The sequence below is a fragment of the Gopherus flavomarginatus genome, chromosome 19 (genome assembly GCF_025201925.1).
Source record: "Gopherus flavomarginatus isolate rGopFla2 chromosome 19, rGopFla2.mat.asm, whole genome shotgun sequence".
Classification (NCBI taxonomy): Eukaryota; Metazoa; Chordata; order Testudines; family Testudinidae; genus Gopherus; species Gopherus flavomarginatus.
The window spans coordinates 23,162,096-23,180,165 of NC_066635.1; the positions used below are offsets into that span (position 1 = coordinate 23,162,096).

At 55.9% G+C, this 18,070-nt stretch overlaps 1 protein-coding gene across 7 annotated transcripts in view; it reads left to right on the plus strand.

Moving 5' to 3' along the window:
- Positions 1-13,681, plus strand: part of SSH2 (slingshot protein phosphatase 2) — a 146,668-nt gene extending 132,987 nt beyond the window's left edge. For all 7 annotated transcript variants that reach the window (XM_050929627.1, XM_050929628.1, XM_050929630.1 and 4 more), the window contains 3 exons: positions 31-231; positions 5,802-6,642; positions 8,703-13,681. In XM_050929627.1, coding sequence (XP_050785584.1) covers positions 31-231; positions 5,802-6,642; positions 8,703-10,736 — 3,076 coding nt within the window. In that variant the 3' untranslated portion in view covers positions 10,737-13,681. The remainder of the gene's footprint in view (positions 1-30; positions 232-5,801; positions 6,643-8,702) is intronic.
- Positions 13,682-18,070: the final 4,389 nt, after the last annotated feature.

Below are 18,070 nucleotides of genomic sequence, written 5' to 3' on the forward strand. Positions count from 1 at the left end.
AAAATCATCCTTTTCCATTCCCCGCCCTAGGAAGAACGGGTCAAAATGCCTGGTGCACTGCAAGATGGGAGTCAGCCGGTCAGCCTCCACGGTGATCGCGTATGCCATGAAGGAATACGGCTGGGACCTGGACCGAGCCTACGAGCACGTGAAGGAGCGGCGTGCAGTCACCAAGCCCAACCCAAGCTTCATGAGGCAGCTGGAGGAGTATCAGGGGATTCTGCTGGCGAGGTGAGCTCCGGAGCGGGGCGGGAACGGACCGTAAGATTTCCAGCACAAATCTGTCTCCTGCCCTGTGTTTCCTAAACACAAAATCATTCCTCAGCCCACTCTGGCCCAGGCTTATAGTGAAAGGAGAACCGGAAAGGATCTGAACCCAAGCGGATTGTGCCTCCTTCAGTATGGGTGCGGCAGAGGAGTGTGGGAAGCTGGGTGTGTCTGCTCTCACATGTCAGAAACCTCAGCGGCTGCCCCTCTGGACGAAGCCACAGGCAGCTGTGCCGACGGCAGGGTGTAGTCCCGACTGCATGTTGTGGTCGCTGATGTTCAGCCTTGATCTTGTTTTCGTACCACGTGCTCTGGGGTTCGGAGCCTTGGTTTAATGATGTTTGTTTTCAGCTGTCACTGAGCGTTTGTCTGACCTGACCACGGGGCCAGCCTAGCAGATATGCAGGCAGGTGCTTGTGTTCCTGCCTCATTCAGAATGAGTGGGTGCTTGAGAGCTGTCTGACAGGCCTCCTCTCTTTGCTGTAAAGGAGCATAACATTTGGTCATGGATTCCGTGACTTTAACAGAGCTCCATGATTTCTGCTTCAACCCTGCTTCTCCCCCTTCCCCGTGTGGGGCTCGGGCTGCCACCCCCAACTACCCCCATGCGGGGCTCGGGCATCTGTGACTTACGGTTTATTGCCCATGTCCTGCCCATCCCAAAATCTTAACCTTCTTTACAGTATAAGGTAAGGCAAGGCACAGGGCCCTTGAGTGGCTCCATTGGATTAATTCAGAGCTTCCCTTCGTGGGCGTGCTCGTTCATCGTTATCTTAGGGCAGGGGTTGGGAAGAGTGCTCCATTTGTGCGGGGAGCCTTAGCTAGTCACCCAAAGCTCCACAGGAGTTGGCGGGGGAGCTGAGTAATCCATCTGAGCAGCCAGTGGCATGACAAGGGCTCTAGGAGGAGGCTCGGCCCAACACTGGTTCAAAGCCAACAGTGTCCCAGGACTGAACTCAGCTCTGAGCTAGGCACCAACAGAACCGAATGATTCCACTAGCTTGTACAGCATGGCTAAGTAGGAAACCAGACCCTCTCTCTGCCGTCTCAGAAATGTGGCCCGATCAGCTCAGCATCACAGATCTGTTTTAGAAACACACTCGCTCAGCATCTGCTACAGCCTCAGGGCTGTTTTGTTGAGGAACGGTTGCTGCAGTCTGTGCAGGGAGCCCTTTCCTCTGCAGTGTAAACATCAAGTGTTTGTTCCTGGATGGAATTTTCAGCTCAGCTGAGAGATAAGAGATGGCAGCGGATTTTGTAACACAGGCCTGTCAGCTGACTAGTAAAAAGACATCAATATTGCATATTTCCTGGACAATCCCCAAAAAGGGGGTGTTAAGCAATGTCCTGACTTGACCTGCTGGAAGGAAAAGATACTTCATGTTCTGCCAGACTGCAGTATCGGTGCTGGAACCCTCCTCTGCTGCAGGCTCTTTGGTGGGCGCAGATTAAATCCTCGGGCAGTTACTTGTGTGCTAGGACGTCATCGGCTTTCCCAGCACTCGCCGCCGTGCAGCTCGGACCAGAGCAAGGTGAAGTGAGCCTGGAAATGTTCGCAGTGTTGGAAGAGCAGAGCACCACGCTGATCCAGCTGTGAGATGTTTGACAGAAAGAGGAGCCCAGACGTACATGCTGTCTGTCTCTCTAGGGCTTGCCATGTGGCTGCTCCCGTTGCAGCGTGTGGGTGAACAGAATCATACTTGGTGTGTGGTTAGTACTTCATGTCCTCAAGCCCTCTGCGAATCTAGGGCACTGGGTGAGCGTTAGTACACTGGGAAATCCAGTCAGTGAAAGCCTCTGCGTGGTGAGGTCTTGATTTCTTCTTCTTGCTCCCTCTGTGCTAGACTTGGAAAAGTTTATTCGTAACCAGTATGGGAATGCCACTTTGACTCCTGCCATGTGTGGCTCACCCCTGGGTATGCAACTGCCAAGTCTCTGCCCGCTCTGGACAGGGCCCCAGTAGAATGACGTGAGTGGGATTATCAGTGAGGCCTTTCGAAGGCAAAGCAGCATTAGGTGTTTGAGCGCATGAGGCTAACAAGTCTGGGGTGAGCTCAGTGCCACGCTGGGCAGAGCAGCAGGCAGAACCCCAGGGCACCACACTCCTTGTGTATCTGCTTTCACAGCTCCAAAAGGCTTCTCTGCCCTCTTTCGCTGCAGCTTCGGGCTCTCCCCTCGAGCTGCCCCCAGGCCTGTTTGCTGTATTAACCCAGGGCAGGGAACAAGCAGATCCGAGGCCATGTGCTTGGACTATCTGGTGACGTTGTTGGGAAGGTGAAGGGGGCGCGGTAAGTGGGATACTACTTTCCAGCCGTGATTATGGCTCCTTTTGTCACAGCAGCAGGGGTGTTTAGCTCCTTGGAGCTGTCAGCCATTAGCAGCAGGGCCAGAGTCTTTCCTTCTCCTCATTAAACTCTCCTCTCTCTCCTGGCGGGCTTGGGCACCGCGTTGCTGCAGCGCCCGCTCAGACAGTGTCAGGCAGGGGCCGAGCCCGAGGGCCGTGCTGTGGCTCGCGCGGCATGAGCGTTCCTTTTACCAAACCACCTGGGGCCGCCTGCTGTTGGAACAGCTACCGGAGAAAGTGACTGAACATCAGGGCCTGAGAGCACTCCTTCACGCTGCCTGGCTCCAGCCTGAGACATGGGTGGGGGAACGAGATTCCTTCACTCCAGCTACTCCCAGCGATCCCACCCAAGTGCCAGCGCCCACTTGCTCTGCTTGACCCTGACCGTGCCTGGAATTCTGGAGACCCCCTTTTTCCCAGCCCCTTGGGCGACTGTTCTGAGCACTGGCTGTGCATCCCTGCCGGTTGGAGGGGGCACTCGTCCTCAATCCCGCCAAGGGCCTGAGTCTCCCCAGGGGCCCAGGAAGTGAAGGTGCAGGTCTCACTGCTGTGTCTAGTGAGGGCAAGCGGGTTGCTTGGAGAGCGCTAAAACTGCCGGCGGAATGGAAACGGCAGACTCAACAGGGAACCCCTCGCCTCCGCCCCCAACGCTTCGGTAGAACTGTGCAGCCAGACCGGGGGAGCCAGGCTGTGTGGCAGCCCGACGGCCTACGCTTGGGTTTGGGCTGTCAGCTCCCAGGGCACTAGCCTGGGACTCCAGAGATGCAGGTTCAATTCCCTGCTCTGCTAAAGACTTCTTGTGTTACCTTGGGCAAGTCACTTAGTCTCTCTGCCTCCATTTCCCCATCTGCCCAATGGGCTGAGAGTGCCCTGTCTCGTGGGGCGTTGAGGGTGAATCTGATTCTGGGGTAAGGGGAACTGTGTAAGTACCCGAGATAGACAGGGAGCCCCTTTGAGTGTCTCCAGAAATCATGCACGTGCTGTGGTTACTATTCCAGAGGACAGGAGTGCGCCTCCTCCAAATCCCTTCTCCAGTCGCTCTGTAGGCAGAGGTCAATGCTGACACATTGATTTCTCAGCTGAAACTGTGCTGGGCGCTTGGGTGCGTCTGTGGAACAAGTAGACAAAGCAGCATAGACGTCTGTGTAGGAGAAGCAGGGCCAGCGCTTTCCTCCAGGTGTCTTAGAAAATGGCTGTTGGTTTGCAGAAAGGAGTCTTCCTCTGTGGTTTTTGAACCTGCTTTTGGCACCTTGTATGGTTGCTCAATGGGGGAGGTCCAAGGTTAAAAATTAACAGGATGAAATCAGGCTTGGTTATTGCTGTGACCTGGGCTCAGGCTCTGCTGGAGGCAGATAACACTCATGCAAACAGGTGATTTGAATTTCAAAATAAAACACACATGCAGAGTTCATGCCCCACCTCTCTGGTGACTGGGTGATGAACTGCCCGGAAGGCTCTGCCTGATGTGTGACCGTAGTGTCTAGACAAGGTCCAGTCACGAGCAGGGCACGTTGTGCTGTGCGTTGGACTGCACACGGGAGTATAGCGAGAGACAGTCCAGGCCCTAACGTGTTTGTATTTAACCAGACAGTGTCCCTGAAAAGGATTTTCCAGAACCAGGGGCACAGAGACAAAGCAGTGTGCCCGAGGACATGCAGGCTGGGAGCCCTCCATGGAGCTCTGCCCTCCTGAGTCCCGGCTCATGCTGTAATCTCAGCATCGTTCATAAACAGAAGGAAAACGTGATGACTGCCAGGAGCGGTAGTTGCTGCTATATGTCATTGCATTAACGGATATTTGCAGACACAATACTCTCCGTCTCTAGGTTCTGCTTGTCGGGTCCATTCCCCGTGGGAACCGTGCGTGTATCTGACAAGCCCTTCATAGCTTCCCCGCTGTCACGAGGGGGCTGGTCCTGCCCCATTTCACACACTGACTCTTGGTGCCTGACTGCTGGGTCTGCAATCTAATTTGGCACTGGGTTATTTTGTGAGGCCCCCTAGCCGTAGGGCATTCCCCATCAGAAACATGCAGCCTGTGCCGGTGTGTTCGCTAAGCAGCGGACCTGGGCTCGGCAGACAGACCGTGCTGGCTGGGATCTCAGCGCACACACAGGCGACTGGAAGGGGAGATTGCAGAAGGCCATCCGCAGACTTGGCTGGCCGCCCGCAGCGTCCTTTCGAGCTGGAGCGTGCTGCGGTGTGTGCTCTCCTCCTAGGGGGAGCCGTTGAAAGTGCAGCAAGCGGAGGAAGGGAAATCTCTAATGTGCTGGGCTGGGCTGGGCACATGTTTTCATTGGTCCGGTTCCACTTCGGAGAAATCGCCCTGTTGTGTGGGCCCAGACGCAACAGTTCTCAGAACAGGTGCTGCTGCTGCCGTTAGCTCGAGCGTGTGACTGGGACCCTCCCGAGGATGTTTTCCAGCAGCGAGGAGGGTGGCTGTCCTAGGCCTCCGTCCTGCAAACAAGATGCTATTTTTGGCTTCCTGTAACCATGCAGGATGTCCCCAACCCCCACCCCGCTCTCTGCTTTCCAAAGATCAGTTATTTACTAGAGCCCTAGGGGGGAAATCAGGCATCCTTTTGTTCCGGGCCCCCCATGTATCCCCTTGGTTGTCGCCCTGCAGCGTGTTCTCACCTTCCAGCACATCCATCATCTGGGGTCAGATAAGGGACCAAGTTGAGCAGAATTCCCTGGGTCCAGTACAAACCACTGGGGATTCATGCATGTAAATGGCTTATACCCCTGTGCTCATTTACACTGATGGGTGTTCTGGGGTTCATTGCAATTGTACGCACTCCCCGCAGGGCGGAGCTTGCCCCTGTGGGCATTCGGGGGTGCTGGGAGCAAAGAGGGCAGAGGCCTGCTTTGTATTACCCCTTCCTATCGGTTGGTTTTCCTACTGTACTGCTGTCACCTGCCCCCATGGCATACAAGCTGCTCTCCCGCAATGCTAGAGCGGTGCCGGCTGCCCCCACTTGACCATGTAGGCCCAGGTGGATTCATTTTCTGACCAGCTCTGGCCACGGTTAATGGAAGGGACTGGTTGTCGCCGCTGACTCTGGCCCAGAGGCTACCATGGAAGCGGCCCCCCACTCACCAGCCTGGGTTTGGGCCAGGGTTATATTTTAAGCGTGTGTGATCTGCAGGTGGTTTCTGACAGTGACTAACATGTTTCCCTTCTCCCGCAGCAAACAGCGGCATAACAAGCTGTGGCGGTCGCACTCGGACAGCGACCTCTCGGAGCACCACCAGCCCATCTGCAAACCCGGGATGGAGCTGAACAAAAAGGAGATCACCACTTCCGCAGAGCAGCTCTCCGAGCCCATGGCAAACGACAACCACCAGCCTGCGTCTCCCGTCTTCTCAGTGGGGCCGCACGTGGGCCGTCTGCTCCAGCCGGACACGGACGTGATCGAGGAGCTGGGCACCAAAGAGAGGAGGATCCGTTTGGAGTTCGCAGCCAGAGACTTCCGCTCCGAACAAATAGAGGATGAACTGAACCTCAACAACATCAACGGGTGTCCGGCAGGGTGCTGCTTGGAGGAGTCAGAATTTCCCCTGGATAATTGCCATTCTTCTGAGGCCTTGGTGCAACTTAAAGAGCCTTTGGAGATGGCCACAGCATTCCCTGATCTGACCGTGGATGATCTAGAGACAGATGCCCTTAAAACAGACCTGAACGTTCATTTGGTACCCATGGAGGAATTCACGGCTTGTCTAAAAGATCTTCCCAGGTCTCCTGATCAGAATTCCCCCAGCCCACAGCTCAGTTCCCAGCTTGAAACCACAGACAGGATTGATTTCCTCAGTGCCCTGGAGAAGTTTGAGGAGCTGTCCCAAGAAAGCCGGTCTCATGCCTGTTCTCACACCAGGATGGACGAGCAGGGAGGCGGAAGGAACGGGGTCTCCAAGATGTCTGTGCTGGAGGTGCTGCCAGCAGGGACTGCTGTCGATACCCAGAGAAATAGCTCTGCAGGCAGCTCCCCTGCAGCACCAGAAGAGTCTTCCACAGATGAGGAACAGCCAAAGGTAACAATGGCCTGCTGCTTTCCTGTGGCCTGCTGTCTGAATGGTTCTCGTGGCTGTGTGAGTTTCTTGCTGTATGGTTAATGCAGTGGAAAGATGGGCAATATTTTGGTCTTCCAGTTAATGTGTCAATTGTATTGATAAACTCTTAGATGTAAAGCTTTACATAAGGAGAGCAGCGTGGTGGTGGTGGTACAGCTACTGTGAGCTTCTCAACTCTGAGCACGTGCCCCTAGCCTGGGAATCACATCTAGTGCAGTTACTTGTCCCCAGCATAAGCACTACCAAAGAGCCTGACTAGATCGGCACCGTTCTTGGGTGGGAAGCTCCAGGCCTGGGGTAGAGGGCCGGCGATAGATCTGTGGGAGTGACTGTTGGGTAGCAAAGCGGGGAGGGGCTCCAGCTGGAGGTCGTCATTTGAAGAGCTTGGGCAGAGCAGCAGGCAGCAAACCCAACACTGAAGAGGGGCTGCGGGTCAGGACTGAGTTGCACCGGCAGAGCTGTGGGAAGGGTTCTCACGTCTTGGAAGAGCTGGGGGGTTGGGAAGCAGTAGGTCAGAGCTGTGTGTGGGGAGCCCAGCACTGGAATACTAGTGCGGGGAGCTGCAGGTCAGGATTGGGTGACTAGTGCTGTCGGTGATTCGTTTTCATGAGTGATGAGTCCCCACCCCAAAAATATAAATATAATGTCTGCACGGCGGTGCATCCTTTCCAGGGGCCAGGATGTAGGTGGGGACAGGACACTGCAGTTAGGTGCCCTCTGATTGGCAGTCGTCTAGAGGCTTCATGCCATGCAGAATGAAAAAGGAAGCTAGAGCCCTTTAGACCTAAACATCTTGTATCGTAGTGGTCTGTGGCTGATCAGCAGTGTCCTGCTGGCTGCTTCTTCCAGAATGCTCTCGCTGGTTGAGTTGTAGGTTTTATTCGATTTTCTATCTTCCACTGAGGATTTTTTAAATGTAGTAAGTGCTGCAGACAGTTCTCCATTCACGACTCGGACTGCAGCTCGCTGGCAGAAGGGTAACCCATGTCCTTAGAGAACTCAAGGGGGTTATGTCCAGGAGGACGCTTTTTATATGTAAATTGTTGACTTGTTGAATGGGATCTAGACACTCTAACCAAAGTAGCTGAAAGGCTGATTATTGTGACTGCTGATTTTATGTTCTCACCTTTCACTTGGAGAATCGCTACTAATGGCCGTGGAATTGTCCCTTGTCAGAAAGCAGCATGTGATAAACGTGACGTTCAGTGGTGCACCCCAGGAGACATGCGGTGGACGTAGTTTAACTCCCAATGTTCGGAATTCCTGCCCCTTTTCTCTGCTGGGCCAAGTGAAAGAGGGTGCTGGAAATCAGCCCTAGTTCTCTCTCCAGTCAGACCAGGCCGGCAGTTCTAACTCATCTCAGTTAATCCGAGACCTGCTTTTTCCTGGGAAACTGTTTTACTTGAATAGTTTTCTCTTCTAGTTAGTACAGCACTGGCTGCCTCCTTTCCATCTTGGTCCCGCAAGGCACAGTTGGCAGCATAGTTACTAGTAGCTCTGTCTCTGCTCTAGCATCCCGAGCTCCTCGCCTGTGGAAATTGTGGAACGTTTAGACCCCAACAAGCACCTTCAGCGTACATATCCTGCCGGGCTGCTGGATTTAAAGCGATCCATAGGCATTTTCATTCCTGTTCTGTACAGGGCGAGAACTCTCACCCTTATTCTTATTTTCTTTTTAAATGACCCAAGTTTTGCCTTCGAGTGCATGTTAACAAGCACGTGGAAGTTGGGTGCCTAAATCTCCTAGCTTCTCAGCTAGTTTGGCATCTAAATGCCTTAGGCTAGTGGCAAATCCCGGTTGGAAAGTTTTGAGACCAGAGCACCTCTGGAACTGCTCCAGTACTGAGCATCCCATTCTGCCTGCTCGGAGTGAGATCCTGGCGCCCGCTACTCTGCATTAGCACCGGGACCTTTCTCTTTTTCTTGTCTGTGTGTTCATCGCAGTTCAGGCGTCTGACTGCAGGTGTTCTGTCAGCAAGGCTGCTGTGCACTTTGTAATAACAGTCTCTCTGTGTTTGCAGGACATCTCTGAACTGACCACTCTGGGCCCTCTCACAAGATCACACTCGGAAAATGCAATCTCTGTGAAAGAAATCATAACTGAAATTGAATCCATCAGCCAGGGCATAGGACCGTGCCAGCAGAAGATGGAGGTCTCAGCCAACCATGCCCAAGCACCAAAGAGGAGTACCGTCCATGAGTTGCCTGTAGAGGTGGTCTGGGCATCTGAAAATAAACCTGGGAAGGCTGAGCAGAGTGAAAGAGCTTGCACTGCAGAGCAGGAAACAGCAAAAGACCTCCCAAAACCAGACCAGGAAGGTGTCCCCACCTTCCAATCGCCTACCTGTGCGTCAGATGTGGAAGAAAGCGATCCCGCAGAAGACCAGCAGGAGCCTCGAGTGCAGGGTCTGAACCCTGGGTCGAAGTGGTGTCCGGGGTCTGTTAAACGTGCCACCTTGGAATTTGAGGAACGCTTGAGACAGGAGCAAGAGCACCAGCACGTTCCCCTCATCTGCCTGCTACCTACTCGCAAGAATTCCAAGAATGATTCTGCAGCTGCTGAGCTCGCGCCAAAGGGCAGGACCGAGGAATTGACACGGGAGCCGGATCCTGCCCATGGAGAGAATGAAAGCGACCAGGCCAGGGCAAAGAGCCCAGCAGCCGAGGGTGCGTTGCCTCATGGCCCTGAACTGCCAGGGGGGACACACCTGTCCCCACCACTCGCCCCTTGCTTTGTGCAGCCTGCTCAGGAGCCTCCACTGGCAGAGCCTGGTGCTGAGCAGGAAGTGCTCAGGACTGTGGTGTCGCTGAATGGCTCTGGGGAGCCCGCCCTGCCCTGTCACCTCCCCAAGAGGATAGAAATTATCGAGTACCCCCACATGGGCACGCCACCTGATCTCCGTGAGCGTGACAGCAGCCGTGAGCAGGGCACGCTGGAGAACGCAGCGGCGTTGCTTCCAGTAGATGAAAACCTGAACCCTTCGGTGTGCGCTGAGACGGCACCTGTACATCCAGGTGCTCTGCCTTTGCGTAACCCTTCGGTACTAGAGCACAAGGCGATCGGGCGGGCCACCTTCACCCTGGGCAGCCCCGAGGAAGAGTACAGTGCGGCACCGATTAACCTGGATACCTCTTCGTTCACTGGCCAGGTGAGGCGCTTGCCTTCAGCGGGCCTGGATGACCTTTGGCACCAACGCGTAGTTCATCTGGAGGGTGTTACGGAGCAGAGCACGAGCGCGGACGATGAGCCAGTGGCACCAAGCAGCCTCTCAAGGAACGGGCATGTCCTGTGCGAGGCAAGTGCCTTCGTGGAGCTGAGCAACGAGGACTTGGATTTCCTCAGTGACAGCACTGAAGCCGTGGATGTCTCTTTCCTCCCCGTCGGCCTCCCTCACAGCTCCAACAGCCCCAGCATCAAAGACTCCAATGAGACCCCCAGCTCAGTGAAGCAGCGTGCGAAGGAACTTGAGGCCCGGGTACGGCAAGCGGGGCTTACCACGCCGTCCCAGATGAAACGCTCGGCATCCTTAGCCAAGCTGGGCTGCCTGGAACTCTCTCGAGATGACTTAACCAAGAGGGAGTTGGCCTCTTCCCATGCCAGCCTCACCTGTCCTGACTTGCTGCCCGCCTCCCCCAGGACTGGCCAAGGCAAGTGTGATGCATTGCCAGAGCACGGCTTGGAAGGCCCCCCTGAAAAGCCTTGTGCCTCCTCTCCCCTTATTCGCCAGGATTCAAAGCCCACCAAGCATTTTGTAGAGCAGCTTAAAACAACTGAGTGCATTGTCCAGAGCCAGCCGGTGGAGAGGCCGCCCGTGCAATATGCCAAAGAGTTTGGCTCAGCTCCACAGAATTTGTATCCCAGCACAGATCCTAGATTGACTAGCTCTGAAGAGGGTCTTCCACTGCTACAGACGCAGGTACTAGACTCTCAGCTCCCAGCTCAAAGCCTGGCTGGAGCACCTAGACATCAACGCAGTAGAACTCACCCTCTGAGGAGAGTGAAAATGGCTACCGACAAAAGGCGGACAAGCAATCCATTCTATAATACCATGTGATCATGAGCCCTCGGCTGTGACTTCTTTCTAAACAAAACCCATGTCGTTGTGTTCATACAAGGGGCAGGTGTAATATGTACGGAACATGCACTTTATTCGTTAATTTTATATATTTTGTCATTTTACTGTTCCTGGCGCATGTAGGTTTGGGTTGTATTTTGTATGGGACTCTGACTGCAAGACCGTTTGTTATTTTTTTAATTATTTTTAACTCAAATAACCTCAAATATTCTTTGTTTTCAAAGAACACCTTTCGTAAGTGACAATTGCTGTTGGCAGTTGGCTCATCTCTGTGTGGTGAAATCTTGAGGGTTAGGTTAGATTGGACCCAAGTCACAAATAACTTGAAAACACACACAAACTGGTGCTAGCTGAGGCAGTTATCAGAGTGGCAGCTGGTGTAAATATGAGGGTTGTGCCAAGATTTGTTCGTGGCTTTTTTTGATCTACTTTGAGCTAACTGGAACTCCGCAACAGTGACAAACTGCTTCTGAAACTGCCCCAGTGCAAACCCGTCGGGTTGGCTTGTGCCTGTAGCCCAAAGGCAGCTGATGGCTGGGCTGCGCCTTTCAGTCTCTTGCTGTGGCTCCTACTTTGGAACGCAAACGTCTCTCTCTCTCTCACTCACACACACACACACACACACACACACACACAGTCTTGATCATGACCAGTGTGGTCAGAGACTTCAAACAGCAACCCCTCCCAGAACCAGCCTCTCCTCTGCTCCAAGCCTGGGGCTGCCAAATTCATTTGAATTTCATAATCTAAAAGAACCCAGTTTAGCAGCAGCAATTGGGGGGGAAACTGACGTGTGTTCTTTTAAAACAAACAATTTTATAGGGTTTTAACCCTTTCATTACTTGAATACTGCTGTGGGCCTTTTGAGTTAATGGCCATATCATCTGTTCACCTTTCTCTCCCCAACCCAGAGCTGTTTTTCCAGCACTGCCTGAGTGATTCTCCCCACACTCACATACACACTCAGCTGGCTCTCAAACCCGAAGGCTGATGTAATTGTTACATAATGTTTCCCCCATCGACGCAGTGTGTTTCCCCTCGCTCTGCTGTCATCTTAACACTTAACCTGGAGAAATGATTTGTCTGGAAGTTTCCTTTTCCCCCCTCAGTTGTGTACATACAGTATTTATCTAGATAACTTTTGTTATTTCTCACATTGTTTTCTTGAAAGGACGAGACTGCATTCTGTAAACTGGAAAACAACCACTTGTCTCCAGCTGAGTGGTGTTCCTTGGCCTCTGCACAAACGCTAGAGTGGGTTTCCCCTTGGAAGCTGGCTTCTCTCCCAACAAGTGAGAGCCCGTTGCCCGCTTCTGCCAAATGTGTCCATCCTCCTTAAGTCTTGCAAGAGCCCCTGTTGTAAGAGGTTACCTTCTTCCACTGGCGGGATGGTATTTCAGAGCCTCTCGGAGGTTCAGCCGGCTTTGCTTGAGCGTGAGCACAGGGCAGGGTTCAGCTGATCCTTGGCGGCTGGTTTCCAGTGGTGCATAGCAGCGCATTTCACAAATGTTCCCTCTAGCGAAGAATTCCAGCTAGTTTGCGCTTTGTAGACAAGCCGGAGCACCGACTTGCAGTGCTGGTGCTGTGCCACCAGGGGGCTGTTGGTGGGGTCTGGCACTTTGTTAACCACGCTGGCTACGCATCCTGCCCGAACCAAAGTAACTAGCAAACCCCCTGGTGTTCTTAGCAGCTGCTCGTTGCAATGGGGCTGAGCCCTGCTCCGCGTGGCATTACGGGGTCGACGGTGCTGTGTGCACACCAGTTTTGAGGGTGAGGTGAAACGGGCAATGCCTGACTCAGACGGTGCTGCGGTCACTGAGAACAGAACTCAGTTGGGTCCTGCCAGGACTCGCGACTGGAGCAACGTCCAGCAGGACCGGTTCTGAGCACCAGTGTCTGCGCAGCGTTCATCACGTAGCAGCAGCGACTGTCCCGTTGAGGCAGGTGGTCGAGAGGAGCCCAGAACTTGCGAGGGGCTGTGGCTGAAACGCTGGCCCATGCAGACTGTGGGCCAGGGAGCACTGGGGCTGCTCTGTGAGGAGGACAATGGGAAGTGCCCTGTTTGCCATCCAGCACTGGGCTTTGTGGAGTGCAAACGTACAGAGCTGCATTAGCCAGCGCAGCACGCGGCCTGTTGGCTTGCGAGAGAGTCCCTGCGGGAGCACAGAAGGGGGAGTTGAAGAGAAGTAGGGGCTCAGGAATCTTGCCACAGAGCTGGCGCCTGCCCCTTCCCTGTTCCGTGGGGGTGCTGGGCACCCATAGCTCGAGCGCGGCTATTCTGGCTGGACCCCGGGAAGCCGTCGGCCTGTTCACAGCACCGGGATGTCAGGCCAGAATCAGCTCACCCATCTCTCTAGCCCAGCCTGGCTCTGGCACGCCTGAGTGAGCAGTGGCTTCTCTGCCCGCTGCTGGCTTATGGCTGGAGGGTGGGATCTGGGAGCCTGTCGTGGTTACAGCGTGGCCTGGCCAAGACGCCCCAGGTGATCGGTCTGGGAACCGATACAGGCAGAGCAGGTGCCGTCCTGGCTGAAAGGACACAGCAGCATGTCCAGTCCCCTCCGCCGCTGAGCAGCGTAACTGATGAGGGGGCTCGTGGCCAATGTTTAAAGATCTATGAAGGACATTTCTGTACAAAGCAGCCGTTCTGATGATCTCTTGCAAAGCTCTTGGAGGTTACGTTGTTTACATTGTGCCCTTGACTCCTGGACAATATCTCAGCCCCCCAATCTGTCTGCGGCCGGGCTCTGGCTGTACTGTCAATTGCCTTCCGTGCGAGCCTTGCACGGAGGGTGCCATGGTGTTCGGTCCTCCCGGATCGTGTGCGCGCATGTGTGAAACATGAACTGGTCTGTTGCACTCATTGATGCCTAGCTTTCTTTGAGCTGCTCAAGAAAATGTGTAAAAAAAAAAAAAAAAACAAAAACAAAAACAAAAAAAAACCAAACCTTCTGCTCAGTCGTGGCGTATTCCAGGCGCTCGTCCGAATGCTGAGGTCAGCCTGGGTCTAGTTCCCGGCTTTATTTCAGCAGGGTGGGATTTGGCTCTGTGCTGTTCCTGGGCCACCTCAGGCTTCCTTCCAGACTACAGCCGAGATCAGGACGTGGGGTTTAACAGCAACGCACTTGTCTAGAGCCTGAGCCCTGCACGTCAGGCCGTGCCAGGGAATCCAACCTCCCGTGCACACGCCCGGGGCAGTAACAACGTCCCAGCCTGTCTGGGAGTGGAGTGCATGATGCTTCCCCCTATGGTGAGTGACCTGCTCCCAAGATGTAGGGTGACCCAGCTCAAGAGAATGCCACGTCCCTTTCCTGAAGGAGGAGCTGCAGGAACCTGGCTGGTGCAGGAGACAGGAAGGAGGCCAAGGTGTAACCCCTTGCAGCTGGCAGAGGTTCCCCCCACACACGCTGGGAGGCTGGAGCTCGGCCCATGCTCATCTAGATCCTTGTTTGGCCCCGACACGTCGGTGCCTTTTGAGTTTTTGTTTTCCTACAAGTGTGACTTACGTGCATTGGTTTGTAGGAACTGTTCTTGCTCCAGAATTCACAGCCAGGCTGTCTCCCTCGCAGGCGCCCTGCAGCACCTGCCCCGGAGACAGCTGGAAACAGAGTTCTGGACTGGGGGGCTTCATCTTGTGCCCTCCCCTGATCTTCCACCGCCACTGGGAGGTTCCACTGGTCCCAGACTCGTACCCACGTGCTTGGCTGTTGGAAATGTGAACTGCTGCACTGATGTGCAGATTCAATGTTCTTGTTACTGAATAAATTTTTATTTTGAGAATGAAGCTTGTGTGGGTGCCTCAGTTTCTGGGGGGGGCGGGAGACAGTGCTGGTACCGTGGGGGGTTCATGGCACTCAAACATGAGCCATCTTGTGTGTGGCGCGGGTGGGAGTAGTGAGCATGAGCAGGGTGCTGTTAGCCAGGCACTCCCAGGCTGATCTCTAGTATGTGATGGTCCATGTTAGTCTCACCTCCCAGCTAACCCAGGTGTGGAACGGCTGCAACCTGAGTGCCTGTTCCTCTGTCGCCTCTCTGCCCTAGGCTGCTGGGTAAGTCCCTGGCGGGCTGCTCCCAGCCCCCTGCCTTTGGCACCAGGCAGGCACGGTGGGTCAAGCAGCTGTGCAGTTGCCCAGGCCTGGGCTAGGCTTTGCCTGTGGGGAGGAGAGACAGAGGCACCGCAGCCCCATGGAGAGAACCTTCCACCGTTAGCAAGGGAAAACCCAAATTGGGACGTGAGGAGGAAGGTGATAATATAAAGTAACATCCAATAGAACAATCCACTACACTAGAAAGCAGCACCCCATCCTTGCCCGAGGGGACACTAAATCACCAGCACGGTCAAAAGATTTCCAGCAACCCCCCGGCACCCCAATTGGCATCAGCCCCTCCTCCAGCATCAGCCGTCACCCTCCCCTTTGCCGCTGTGCTTCCTTCCAGTGAGTCCACATGCGAGCACCAGCGCCTCACCTGCAGGGCAAAACCCCTTCCTCAGCCGCCCAAACTGCCATCCCTCTGTCCCCTGGCAAACATGCCCATCTGACGCTCTGTGCCCCTTGCAGCCGGGCTCCCTGCCCATAGCCCTGCACGGTCCAGCTTCCTTAGCAAATCCCCTTTTTACACAGCACCATCTCTTCTGTCTGCTGCCCGCTTGGGGCAGATCCTAAGCCCCTCCCCAAGGCCAGCTGCCCCCTCACTGGCCGGCTCTCCCCGTAGGACACCAGGCGATGCTGCTGCACCGGGTGCTAACGCCAGGGCCAGAGTTACTGCAGTGGCTGGCGAACAGGCTGTGCAGAGGAGAGCAATGGGATGGAAGGGAGTGGCTGGGCTGAGCCGGCTCCAAACTCAATCCCTTGTGAAAGAGGGGCTGTGGTTGGGGCTTTCCCACGGCCCTGTCCTCTCACCTGCTCCCTGAATGCCAGGCTGGCATTAGGGGGATGTTCCTTCCTCCCCCAGTGCTGCAATTCCCCAGGACATAGGACTTGCCCGGGCCAGCAAGAGCCAGAGGAGACTGAAGCTGAGGTGCTAGGCACCAGCAGCCTTTTCTTGGAGCCCAGGCGTCCACATGGACTATCTGGGAGCTGGGTGGGAGACAAGGGTGGTTCCCGTGCAGCCAGAGTGCTCACGTCCCTGCTGGCCTGTGGGGCACCTCTGCGGTAGCCACCCGCAGCAGGGTCAGCAGAGAGGCCAAAGGGCAGCGTGTACAGATGGGGCTAGGGCAGGCCCAGGCGCTGCCCCTATCCCATGGTCCCCTTGCCCTCTATTGAGCAGGGGCTCAGGGTCTCTGCCCTCGTCCCCCAGGGGCTGGCACAGCTCCTGAGGTGACCATGCCCTCCACCAGCAGTGCCGGCCCAGGCCAGGTGCTGGGTTTGGGGATGTGTCCGTTCTGTCTCATTTCTCCTCTCCCAGTCCCCATGCAGCTCCATTCGGTGCCCTTGTAGGGCCCTTGCTGCTCTCGGAGCCTGGGCATCGCTTCCCTCGTTGGCTGGCCTGAGCCCCACAATCCCCTTAATCCCCCGGGGGCGGCTGCAGCCTTGCGGGGGGCTGGGCCTGCTGTGCTGAGGGTTTGCAGGGAACGTTACCAGAACATGCTGCCGACCGCGGCTTTGCTCTTGGGCTGCAGCCAAGCAGAGACCAAGCCCCAGTAGCATCGGGCTCTCCCAGAATGCCTTGCGCTGGTGGCATTTGGTACCGGGGCTCTGGCTGTGCTGTGTCCAGCAGGGGCTGGCTGCCGCCCGCGGGACCTGGGGCCCCTCTGAGCTAGAGTTGTGCTAACAACGCTGCATTTTCCCAGCAGGTTCAGAGTCCCGGCTCATCCAGCATAGTGCCCAGCGCAGCACAGGGTGGCACTGCCAGGGAGAGGCCCTGGAAGCAGGACACCTGGGTTCTGCTCCTGCCTCTGCTGCTTGGCCCTGGGCCCGTCCCAGCTCTGCTCTGAACCTCTGTTTAGTCCTCACCCTCGACCTTCTCTGTCTGGGCTTGAGAGTTGCCAGTCTCCCCTGGGGCTCTAGGGGCTGCCCCGGTGGGGTGGCACATGCTGTACCTGGTGCATGGTCTGGACCGTGGGCTGGCTGTGACAGTGCACACGCTCTCCAGTGCCTCGCAGGAGGGCTTGGATGCTGGGGCAGGACCCACGGGTGAGTTGACCCATCACAGGTGCTGACAGCCAGGGCTGGGCTGTCCCCCACCACCCTTGTGAGGAGCTGCAGCTACCAGCAAACTTCCTGCTTTGCAACTGCTACAGTCACCCCAACACTGCTGTGTGAAGGGTGCTTTGGCTGCTCCCTATATTCCACCTCCACTCCCAAAGCAATTCCTCCCCTCCTGCCGGGGATTGGGACACACCCCCACAGGGTCAAGATGCTGCCCCTTCACCTCTGGGTGCTCAGCCTGCTGGAGCCAGCAGGGGACACGGACAGGCCACAGGGCCCACGCACAGGATGTGCCCTGATGCAGCAGTGCCTGGTGGTCAGAGCAGAGAGGGGGAGACGGGGCTGTGGGGCTTTATTCCACGTGACCCCATCACACTCCCTGTGCCTCAGTTTCCTTATGCATGATGGGGGCGACAGTGGCCTCTGCGGGAGTGGGAGGGTGAATTCATTAGTCTGATGTGCGTTGGCCCCTGGTGGCTGCCTGCTTTGGTCCCTGGCTGAGAGCTTGCTGTGCCCCATCCACCCAGCCTTGTGTGCTGCGGTGAGCTCCAGCTGTCGGGGGGTCCCGCCACTCACTGCTGCTGCGGTAGCCCACAAGCCACCATGGCAGCCCATCAACTGTATGATTTCACCGCCCCCCAGGGGTAGCCCTGCTCTGACTAGTAGGGGTGGGGGGGACCAGCAGTTTGCTCTTAGGTTTGTCTAATGGATTGTTTTGGTGACACCGAAACCCTCTGGGCGGCCCCAGCCATACAGGGCTACCCCCTCCCCCTGTCCTCCTGAGCCCCCCTTCCAGCAGGAGCCTGTCTCCCCCCACATCTAGCTGCTGGGCGCTGCCAGGCCTGCCTGCCAGAAGGGGTGAGGCCTGCTGTGGCACTGCCTAGGGGTGCAGGGAGAGGTCACTGGGGAGGCATCCCTTTCCCTGGGGCTGGGGTGCAGCTCAGCGAAGCCAGCTCTTTTCCTAGGGCTGGAGGGGAAGAGCAGGGGTGGCTCGGTGGCGGAAGGCAGCAAGAGAGGGCGGTGTGTCAGCCCTTTCCCTGGAGCTCTGGGGGGGGGCAGCCCTTTCCCTGGGGCTGGGGGAAGCAGCCCTTTCCCTGGAGCTCTGGGGGGGGGGCAGCCCTTTCCCTGGGGCTGGCGGGTGAGCTGGGGGGATCACCCTTTCCCTGG